At 43.3% G+C, this 12,217-nt stretch overlaps 1 protein-coding gene across 1 annotated transcript in view; it reads left to right on the forward strand.

Moving 5' to 3' along the window:
• The window catches only part of gucy2f (guanylate cyclase 2F, retinal), a 76,144-nt gene that overhangs the window by 15,066 nt on the left and 48,861 nt on the right, over window positions 1-12,217 (forward strand). Inside the window, exons 3-4 of the mRNA XM_063054647.1 lie at window positions 3,172-3,473; window positions 4,953-5,307. Of these exons, the coding sequence (XP_062910717.1) occupies window positions 3,172-3,473; window positions 4,953-5,307 (657 nt within the window). The remainder of the gene's footprint in view (window positions 1-3,171; window positions 3,474-4,952; window positions 5,308-12,217) is intronic.

A 12,217-nucleotide genomic window follows, 5' to 3' on the forward strand; every position in this document is an offset into this window, starting at 1 on the left:
TATCCACAGGGGTGTGTGCTTAGCCCACTGCTCTACTCTCTCTACACCCATGACTGTGTGGCTAGGTATGCGCTCCAATGCCATCTATAAATTTTCTGATGATACAACCACTGTTGGCAGAATCTCAGATGGAGATGAGAGGGCGTACAGGAATGAGAAATACCAGTTAGTGAAGTGGTGTTGCAGCAACAACCTTGAACTCAACATCAGTAAAACAAAAGAGCTGATAGTGGACTTCAGGAAAAGTAGGATGAGGGAACACAAACCAATTGTCATAGAAGGAACCGGACGGGAGGGAGTGAGCAATTTCAATTTCCTGATTGTCAATGTCTCTGAAGGCCTAACCTGGATGCAACATATTGATGCAGCTATAAAGAAGGCAAGGCAGCAGCTACATTTCATTAGGAGTTTGAGGAGATTTGGTTTGTCAAACAAGACTCTGGAAAACTTCTACAAATGTACTGTGGACAACATTCAGACTGGCTGCGTCACTGTCTGGCATGGGGGTGGGGGAGGCTACTGTACAAGATCGAACTAAGTTGCAGAAACATGTAAAATTAGTCAGCTCCATCATGGGTACTAACCTCTATAGATGTCCAAGACATCTTCAAGGAGCGGTGCCTTGGGAAAGTGGTATCCATCTTTAAGGAGCCCCATACCCTCTTCACATTGTTACTGTCAGGAAGGAAGTACAGAAGCCTGAAGGCACACACTCAGTGATTCAGGAACAGCTTCTTCCCCTCTGCTATCCGACCTCTGAATAGACAACAAACACATGAACACTACATCAATACTTTATTATTTCTGTTTCTTTTGCTCTACTTATTTTAACTGAACTATTTAATAGACATATATACACTCAAAGTAACTCAGTTATTTTTTCTCTATATTTATTTATCATGCATTTCATTGAACTGCTATTGCTAAGTTAACAAATTTCATGACACATGCCAGTGATATTAAACCTGACTCTGATTCTGAAAGGTACATCTGTTTCTGACACATAACGATGTTGAAAAACTAATTCACGAATTAACTAGGTTACTGCAATGCATTTTCTACTGCCTTCCAAAGCAATCAATTGACAAACTTCAACTCATTCAGAATGTCACTGCTAGAGTTTTAACCAAAACCAGGATAAGGGAGCATATCACCTCTCCCCCATTCTATCCACTATACATTGGCTTCCTGTACTTTTAGATTTGATTTCAAAGTTCTCTTACTTGTTTTAAAGCTCTTACTGGTGTGGGACTGAAGTATATCACAAAATCATTTTCACTTTATGATCCTGCTCGAGCTCTCATGTCTTTTTCTGCCGGTCCCATTAATTTAAACAAACTCCCTCAAAAGATAATTGACAGGTCAACGTTTTTGCACTATGCTCCTAAACTGTGGAATTCAATACCTAAAACTATAAGGGATGCAGACTCAGTTGTCACTTTTGAACACCAGCTCAAAACCTATTTATTTAACTTTATTTTTAACTCACATCTTTTTGAATTACATTTTCGTGTTTATACTTTTATCCCATTGTAAAGCACTTTGAACTGCATCATCTGTATGAAAAGTGCTCTATAAGTAATTTGTTATAATATTATTATTATTATGCTTTTATACAGAGAGACTGGGAGAGTAGGTACCTGCAACATGCTGTCAGGTGTAGTGGTGGAAACAGGTATGATGGTGGCATTAAAGAGGCAATTAGATAGACACATGGACAGACAGGGAATGGAGTGGTATGGAACATGGGCAGGTAGGTGGGTTTAGTTTAAATTGGCATCGTTGTTGGCACATGGACTGAAGGGTCTGTGTCTGTGCTGTACTGTTTTGTCCAGTCTAGATTAGTAGATAGGAAGGCAAATGCAACGTTAGTATTCATTTCGCGAGGACTAGAATATAAAAGCAAGGATGTGACGCCGAGGCTTTATAAGGAATTAGACTATATTTGGAGTATCGTAATCAGGTTTGGGCCACTTATCTAAGGATGGAAGTGCTGGCGTTGGACAAGGACAAGAGGAGGTTTACCAGAATGATTCTGGGAATGAAATGGTTAACTTACGAGGAGTGTTCGATGTCTCTTTGCCTGTACCCACTGGACTTTAGAAGGATGAGGGGTGACCTCTTCAAAACCTATCAAATATTGAAAGGGCTAGATAGAGTGGATGTGGAGAGGACGTTTCCTATATTTGGTGAGTCTGGGACCAGAGGGCACAGCCTCAGAATACAAGGACATCCCCTTACAACAGAGATGAGGAGGAATTTCTTCAGCCAGAGGGTGGGGATTCTATGGGATTCATAGACACAGATTTTTGTGAAGATATTGGGTATATTTAAATCGGAATTTGATAGGTTCTTGATTAGTCAGGGCATCAAAGGATATGGGGTGAAAGCAGGAGGAATGGGTTGAGAGGGGAAAATAAATCAGCCGTGATTAAACATTGGAGCATACTTGATAGACCTATGCCATATGGTCTTATCTATTCTATATGCTTCCTTAAGGCTGTCATAGCCGGAGGTAGTGGGGATAAGCTCCCACTACCTATTAAATACTCTCAATACGCACATCTCAAATAGCCTCTGACAACGAAATCCAGCTTCGGGCCTTCATGTGTGGCTTAGCAGCTAAGCCTGGTGGAACCATGCCTACTGACAGGAGAAGGGGTAAAGGCAGGCTACTGATGCCTTAACACCAGTTGCTTCGGGCATATGGGGCTTGTCAGCCGTGGTAGGCAGCTCATCTAGGAGAAGGAAAACTCTGATCTCAAACCTCCGCTGCCTTGCAGCTATATCCACTCATGGGAAAGGCTTTGGAGTAAATCCCGAGGAAAAATCTGGAGCTGGAGTCCCTAAGGCAGTCCTATGCTGAGTTCAATGCTGACTGGCAACTCCTGCAATGCCATTGGTGCTAAATTGTATCAATCTCTGCCGTTCCTTTGGGTTCATAAGCTGCGTTGAGAGGGGAAGCCTGTTACATGGGTGACAGCTTGCTCTACACCTCGTACTGCCCTGGCTTTCATAGACAGCTAAGATGCAACATCCATTGTTGACCCCATGGTCTATATGCATATGAAGAGTTGAGATGGATTGCTGATGTGGCAGGTTGCTTTGTTGGGAGGCTGTTGGGCTTCTTGTCTATGAACAATGACACTAACATATCTGTTTGTCTTCCAGTGATTGTTATGTGCATGCACTCCGCTCTCATCGGAGGTGAGCAGCAGTCAATCTTCCTACAGAAAGCCCATGACCAGGGGCTGACGGACGGGAGATACGTCTTCATACCATACGACACTTTACTCTACAGCCTACCTCACAAGAACACTACTTACTCCGCACTGAGAAGCAAAACCAAGCTGCTGGCTGCCTATGACGCTGTCTTGACCATAACAATGAACGCCGACGAGATGTCCTTTTACGAGGCTTTTAGAAAGGCGCAAGAGAGGGGAGAAATAGCAACATCCCAGCTTGCAGAGCAGGTACAGGGGCTGAACCCAATGAGCAATTATTTAAGGACAGAGGGGAAAGGTTAGAAGAGAGGTCTTCTTCTTCTTAAGCCCATTACCCCTACTGGGGCAAAGGCCCCAACAGCAGCTCACCAGAGTCCTCAGTCCTGAGCTGAAGGTTGGTCTGCCCTGTGGCTGTGCTTTCGCCACATGACGCACGTCTTCCAGGCGAAGGTGCTTCCCCTCCCAGGGATGAGGTCTTTGGATCTTCTGCTGGCAGCTCGGTAGCTCTGGGATTTTTACAGGATGGGTTGCCCTCCTCCTTTCACACCTGGGTTCGGGGTCATCCTTGGTGGAGTGAAGGGAGATGTCGGGGGAGCTGGGGGGGGGGCAGATTTTTTACATAGTGAGTGTTGGGTGCCTGGAACGGGCTGCCAGGGATAGTGGTGGAAGCAGAGGCGATAGTGGCACTTATGGGACTATTAGACAGACTCTATATGATAGACTCACGAATATACAGATAACAGAGGGAAATAGATCATGTACAGGCAGGAGAGATTTGGTTTAGTTAGGCATTATGCTTGGCACAGACTTGATGAGCTGAATGACCTGCTCCTGTACTGCAATGTTCTAGGTTCTAGGTTCCAACTCTCACTCAGGCAATAATCTGTACAAAAACAAATCATTTAAGATTTATATTGAAGGATAATTGATTTGATTGAATTAAAAGCAAATAAAAAATAAAAACGAATGCAACACCAACACCAGGACATATATAGAACAGGGTGCCAGAAAAGGGTCAGTACCATCATGAAGGATCTCACCCACCCTGCTCATGGATTGTTTGTCCCACTCCCATCAGGGAGGAGGCTACTCCAGGACCACCAGACTCAAAAACAGTTACTTTCCCCAAGCAGTAAGGCTGATCAACACCTCCACCCACTAACCCACCCCTCCACACCCCCAACCACCACTACTTTATCATTTCCTGTCTGTCACATTATGTATAGACACTCCTGTGCCTAGCAGCACATTATGGACATACAATCAATCTACGTATATAAGCTATCTCATGTATTTATGTGTTTCAGTGCCTCTCAATTGGAAACCCTATTTCCATTTTCCACAGTGCAAGACCAATCTCTGGCATATTCTTGTTCAAAAGTTCAAGTTCAAAGTTCAAAATAAATTTATTATTGAAATACACATATGCCACCATATACTACCTTGACATTCCTCTTTCTGCAGGCATCTACAGGAAAATAACAAAACGCAATAGAATTTATGAAAAACTATACAGAAACAGAAACTGACAAACAACCAATGTGCAAAAGAAGACAAATTATGCAAATGATAAAAATAGTAAATGAGTAATACTGAGAACCTGAGTGGTAGAGTTGTTAAAAGTGAGTCTGTAGGTTGTGGAGTCAGTTCAGTGTTGAGGTGAGTGAAGTTCTCCACGCTGGTTCAGGAGACTGATGCATTGAAATAATAGCCCTTCTTATCCTGCAGGTTTCCCCGCTTTTTGGAACAATTTACAATGGCATCTATTTCATCGCCAAGACCATGGAGAACGTGCTGAGACATGGAGTCTATATCTCAGGGATGACACTTGCCAATTATACTAAGAATTTGAACTTCACTGGTTTCAATCAGAAGATCGAGACCAGGGAACGAGGCGAAGGGATAGCAAACTATGTCATCTTGGACACCGATGGGGAGAGTCACCAGCTGCTAGCTACCTACACGATCAATATGGCAACTGAAACTCTGCAGCCTGGAGGTAATGGAATTCATTTCCCCAGGGGATCACCTCCGAATGCTGACTCTGACTGTTGGTTTGAGCCAAATATCATTTGCACTGGAGGTAGGTTTCATGGTTTTACTTGAACTTCTGTCCATTGTTGAGTATGGTATGTTATATGGTATGTATGGTATGGTCTGCACGGTGGTGAGGTCTCCAAATGTAGACTATAAGACATAGTTGAAGAAATAGGCCATTCAGCCCATTGATTCTGCTCTGCTAGTAGATTGTGGCTGATTTATTATCGCTCTCAACCCATTCTTCTGCCCTCTCTCTGAAACCTTTACTAATCAAGTTGAAATTCAAGCTTACTGTCATTCAACCATACGCATATTTACAGCTAGGCGAAACATTTTTTTTCTGGGGCCAAGCACAGAGCCTATAGTCACACACAGCATATATAGTTAGAATCCAGCACATATAGTCACTAAGTTGTACAGTATTAACAAGTTTCAAGAGACATGGCCTGAAGATTGACAGGTTGACATAAAGTGCAAGGTGCATATTTCAGTCAAGAAGTTATCAACCTCCACTTCATACACAATATACCCAACTTCTTCCAAACCCAGTCTTTTCTTCCAACAATACCACACAGGCAGATAGGGTCATAAAGAAAGCTTTTGCCACATTGGCCTTCATAAATCAATGTACTGAGTACAGGAGTTGGGATGTTTTGCTGAAGTTGTATAAGAAGTTGGTGAGGCCTAGTTTAGAGTATCGTGTCCAGATTTGGTCATCTACCTACAGGAAAGATGTAAAGATTGAGAGAGTACAGAGAAAATTTTCAAGGATCATGCTGAGACTGGAAGCCCTGGGTTATAAGGAAAGTTTGAAAAGGTTAGGACCTTATTCTCTAAAACATGGGAGTTTGAGAGGAGATTTGATAGAGGTGTGCACAATTATGAGGGGTAAAGATAGTGTAAATGCAAGCAGGCTTTTTCCACTGAGGTTGGGTGAGATTACAAATAGAGGTCATGGGTTAAGGGTGAAAGGTGAAATGCCTAACGGGAACATGAGGGGAAACAACTTCACTCAGAGGGCACAGAGAGTGTGGAACAAGCTACCAATGCAAGTGGTGCATGCAATTTCAATTTCAACGTTTAAGAGAAGTTCGGGTATACACATGGATAGAAGGGGTATGGAGGGTTAAGGTCAGGGTGCAGGTTAATGGGGGTAGGCAGTTTAAATGGCTTGGCATAGAATAGATGGACCGAAGAGCCTGTTTCTGTGCTGTAGCACCAGACAGGCAACATTCACAAGAAAGACAAACTGTATATTAAACATAAATAATACACAATTTTACATGCACCCAATTAGAACAAATATAAAACAAAAATAATTTTAGTGCCAAGTGACCAAAGTGGTTACAGTTTTGCTGTATTCTAGTGATTAGGGTTGTGTTGGTTGGTTTAATAGCTAAATGTTCCTGGACCTGGTGGTCTGGGACTTCATGCTTCTGTATCTCCTGACCAATGGTAGCTGCGAGAAGATGACATTTCTCAAATGGTGGGGAGCTTTGATGATGTACATCAGTTTCTTGAGGCATATACTGTCGATGGTGGGGAGAGATGTACTTGTGAAATGTTGGGCAGAGTCTATCTCCCTTTGCAGTTTCTTACATTCCTGTGTATTTGAATGGCCATATCCGATTATAATGCGACCGGTCAGGATACTTTCAAAAGTGAATCTGTGAGAGTGTTTGGTGGCAAGCCAAACTTCCTTAATCTTCTAACCAAATAGAGATGCTTCTGCCTTTCAGCAGAAAGACTGCCAAGGCTCACCATCAAATGCTAAAAGTCAACTTATGCTGGGCACATAAGACCATCAGACCACAGAGAATATTTGCAAGGATGTTGCTAGGTCTGGAGGACCTGTGTTATAAGGAAAGATTGAATAGGTCGAGACTGTACTTTTTAGAATGTAAAAGATTGAGTGGAGATTTGATAGAAGTATATAAAATTATGAGGGATATAGACAGGGTAAATGCAAGCAGGCTTTCTCCACTGAGATGGGGTGAGATTACAAATAGAGGTCATGGGTTAAGAGTGAAAGGTGAAATGTTTAAGGGGAACATGAGGGGAAACATCTTCATTCAGAGGGTGGTGAGACTGTGGAATGAGCTGCCAGTACAAGTGGTCCATGCAAGCTCAATTTCAAAGTTTAAGAGAAGTTGGATAAATACATGGATGGTAGGGATATGGATGACCAAGATCCCAGTGCAGGTCAATGGGAGTAGGCAGTTTAAATGGTTTATAGCATTGACCAGATGGGCTGAAGGACCTATTCCTGTCCTGTACTTCTCTACGACTCTATGACTGTACACATCCATAGAAATTTGTCAAAGTTTTGAGTGAACTTGGCCTTTTCTCCCTGAAGCAACATGGGGTGAGAGGTGACCTGATAGGGGTGTATAAGATGATGAGAGGCATTGATCTTGTAGATATTCAGAGGCTATCTCCTAGGGCTGAAATGGCTAACACGAGAGGGCACAGTTTTAAGGTGTCTGGAAGTAGGTACAGAGATGTCAGGGGTAAGTTTTTTACATAGAGAGTGGTGAGTGCGTGGAATGGGCTGCCGGCAATGGTAGTGGAGGTGGATACAATAGGGTCTTTTAAGAGACTCCTGGACAGGTACATGGAGCTTAGAAAAATAGAGGGCTGTGGGTAACCCTAGGTAATTTCTAAAATTGGGACATGTTCGGCACAGTTTTGTGGTCCGAAGGGCCTGTATTGTGCAGTAGGTTTCCGATGTTTCTGTGTTTTAGATGTCACGCTGATTCTGTGCAAACTCCTAAGGAAGTGGAGGTGCTGCTGTACGTTCTTTGTAGCTGTACTAACAAAGGGCAGGTCCACTGAAATAATAACAAAGGAATTTAAAATTGCTGGCCCTCTCCACCTCTGCTCCTCCAATGAGGACTGGCTCATGGATCTCTGGTTTCCTAATAAATTGGCCACTAAATGGATGTTCATGGTCTTCTGCTGTTGTAACCCATCCACTTCAAGGTTAGGCTTGTTGTTTGTTCAGAGATGCTCTTCTGCACACCACTGTTATTTAAGTTACTGCCGCCATCCTGTCAACTTGAACCAGATTTGCCATTCTCCTCTGATCTCTCTCTTTAACAAGGCGTTTTTACTCACAGAACTGCTGCTCACCCCTGTGATTTTCACGCCATTCTCTGTAAACTCTAGAGACTGTCGTGCATGAAACTTCCAGGAGATCAGCAGTTTCTGAGATACTCAAACCACCCCGTCTAACACCAAGAATCATTCCATGGTCAAAGTCACTTTGATCACATTTTTTCCCCACTCTGATATTTGAACTGAACAACCACGGAACCTCTTGATCAAGTCTGTATGCTTTTATGTATTGAGATGCTGCCACATGATTGGCTGATTAGATAATGAGCAGATGTACAGGAGGTAACTAATAAGGTGGCCATTGAGTGTATTTGGAAACACAGAACAAGGGCAGTTCTTTTGACCTGTTCAGTATTCATAGAGCTATAAAGTTATATAACAAGGAAACAGGGCCTTTGGCCCAACTCATCCATACCAACTTAAATGCCCAACTAAGCAAATCCATGTCCCTTCATGCCCTGACCAGTCAAAAATCTATCAATCTGTCTTAAATATATCCAATGACTTGACCTCCACAGCTGCCTGTAGCAACAAATTTCACCACCCTTTGGCTAAAGAAATTCCTCCTCATCTTGGGAAGTTTATACTTAGGATATATCCCCATGCTTACGTGCACTTAGATATCCCCGTACCCATACTTAGGAAATTCAAGATGATTTGCCTGATGGAGGCTAAGAAACAACTTGATAGAGGTGCTTCAAATTATAAGAGGCATAGGTAGAGTGGACAGGTAGCACTTTTTTCACAGGGTGGCAATGGCTAATACCAGAGGACATCTTCTTAGGGTGAGTGAAATTTGGAGAGATTTCACGCGTAGGTTTTTTTACAGAGTGTCAGGTACCTGGAATGCACCAGTGGTGTAATGGTAGAGACAGATGCATTAGCGACATTTAAGAGACTCCTAGATGGGCACATGGATATAGAAAACTGGAGGGTTATGTCAGAGGAAGGGTTAGATTGATTGTGGAGTAGCTGAAAAGGTGGGCCAAAGGGCCTGAATTGTTCTACGTTCTTTGATTCACAGTTATGACCAAATTCCACATAAATACTCCCCATCCCCACTACCATTTTCCTCCATTCCTTTGGTAACTTAAATCTTTAATCTCGTATTTTGGATTAATAATTGAAGAGGGAATGATTACCTCCTACGGATGAGATTTTGAGTCTCAACATGAACAAGAACAAAGAGATGATTGCGGACTTCAAGAAGATGCAGGCTGCTCCCTCCTCACTGCACACAAACAGTTCTTCCATGGAGAGAGCTAGGAGCACCCACCACTTCCTGTGTAAAACAACTTGCCCTGTTTACTTCCATCAAACTTTCTCCTTCTCACCTTAAATTCATGTCCTCTACTGTTTGACATCTCTGCCTTGGGGAGAAGATTCTGTCTGTCTGCCCAGACAGTTCAATGTGGCTGGACATACAGTACAACGAGCAGTTGTTCCTCAAACTTACCTTGGGTATACTCTCATCAAAGATTTCAGGGAGAGGCAGGAGAATGGGGTTGAGAGGGATAATAAATCAGCCATGATCAAACAGTGGAGAAGACTTGATGGGCCAAATAGCTTAATTCTGCTCCTATGTGTTATGGTCTTATGATAATGACTGGGCTTTCCACACTGTGAAATAAAGGTTCAAAGATTCAAAGAGCATGTATTATCAAAGTATGTATACAGAATACAATTCTGAGATTCATCTCCCCACAGGCAGCCACGAAACAAAGAAACATGGAACTTGTTCAAGAAAACGTCAAACACCCAATGCACGACAAAAGAACAAATTGCACAAACGGCAAAGAGGAAGCAAACAACACATAGAATAGAGAACATCAAACCAGGGGTCCAGTAGTGTTCAGTTTAGTCCAGTTCAGCACTGTGTTGTTAGTCCACCGCAGGCCGTAGGGTCATTCTATATCGAAGTGCCCCAGTCTGTATTGATTGCCCAGATCAAACCACTCAAAGACATCAAATAAAAAGAGTCAAACACGAGGAAATCGGCAGATGCTGGAATTTCAAGCAACAGACATAAAAGTTGCTGGTGAACGCAGCAGACCAGGCAGCATCTCTAGGAAGGGGTACAGTCGACGTTTCGGGCCGAGTCCTGACGAAGGGTCTCGGACCGAAACGTCGACTGTACCTCTTCCAAGAGATGCTGCCTGGCCTGCTGTGTTCACCAGCAACTTTCATGTGTGTTAAATAAAAGGAGTAATCACAATCTAGAAACACATGCGACATGAACCTCAACGTTCCCCAAAATGAGTCCACAGCCTCACCGATAAGTTCTAGCAATGTGGATCCCTAGATTCCAGCACTTTCCTCTGACAGCAGCTAGCCAGAGGGAGAGGAAGACCGGTCAAACAAAGGCAGATGGTACCGAACACCCGCCCACACTCCACGTCATCTTCAACCTTGCTCCGTGCCTCAATCAGAGAGAAACGATTGAGTTAATCATAGACTCGCCCCCTCATTGTGTCAATGGAGAGAAGCAATGGAGTTGATCATGGGCTCGTGCCATCAATGCTCAGTCAGAGAGCTATTGAGTCGATCATGGGCTCGTGCCTTCAATGCGTCAATGAAGAGAAGCAATCAAGTTGATCATAGTGTCACGCTCCAACTCCAGGCTTCCTAGCCTCCACGCTAAACCTCACTGACCTCCCTCAGAGAAAGCAAAGTAGCAGATCGCTCAATCAGTCCAAAAACACACCATCAAAATGTAGATCACAGGTTCCAATCGCACACAGTTTTAATAGTAGAATCATCTTTGAGTGAAGAAGTGAAAGAAATAGTTTTGTGAACTGCCAACAGGATGTTGCCATTGGTCGCATTGTTTGCTGGTGCTACCTCAAAATACACCTTGAAGAATATGAATTATAAGAATTATAAGAATATAAAGAAGACTGAGGTGAAAAAAAGCGTTCAGTTGGGGCCTTGTCTGTCTTCCCGGGAGATTGGAAAGATTCTGTTGCAACGCTTCATAAAAAAGTATGGGAGTTCACTGTGGTGATCTGGCCAAAAATTAATCCTTAATAAACAGCATCTCTTCATGAAGGACCCTCACCATCCAGGACCTGCCCTCTTCTCATTTCTACCACAGGGAGGACGCATGCACACTGAACATTTTAGCAGCAGCTTCTTCCCCTCTGCCACTGGATTTCCGAATGGAAAATAAACCTCTGATCACTCACTATACTGCTTCTGTACCATTTACCTATCTATACTGTAACTTCTAGTGATTTGTTATGCCTGCACTGTACTGCTGCTACAAATCAACACATTTCATGACCAACGTCAATGACAATAAACCTGATTCTGATTCCAGTTCGTGTATCAGTAGTTTCTGTCTCTACAGATGGGTGCCTGAGTATTTTAGCATGTTCTGTTAATGGGTCATGACTACAGCACTTTGAGTTTGTGAATTACCTGAATAGTAATCAATATTTCTCCTTTCTCTCTCCTTCTTCTTCTCTTCATTTTTCTCCCTCATTCCCCTCTCTCCCCCTCTCTCTCCTTCCCTTCTCTCTCTCACTCTTCCCATTCTCTTTCCCTTTTCTCTATTTCCCCTCCCTCTTTTCATTTCTCCCTTGTCTCTTGTATATCCTCTCTCCCCCCTCCCCGCTCTCTCACCTTTCTCTCCTTACTCTATCCCTCTCTCTTTCTTGCTCTCTCCCTCTCCACTCTCCTCTCTCTTTCTCTCTGAACCACCTTCTCCCCCTCTCCTTTCTCTTTCCCACTCTACTTTCTTGCTCTCCCTCTCTTTCTTTCTGTTCCCCCTCTTTCCCTCTCTTTCTCCTTCCCCTTCTTCCACTCTCTCCCCCCCTCCCTTCTCACTCCTCCAC

Source organism: Mobula hypostoma, chromosome 7 (assembly GCF_963921235.1).
Source record: "Mobula hypostoma chromosome 7, sMobHyp1.1, whole genome shotgun sequence".
NCBI lineage: Eukaryota > Metazoa > Chordata > Chondrichthyes > Myliobatiformes > Myliobatidae > Mobula > Mobula hypostoma.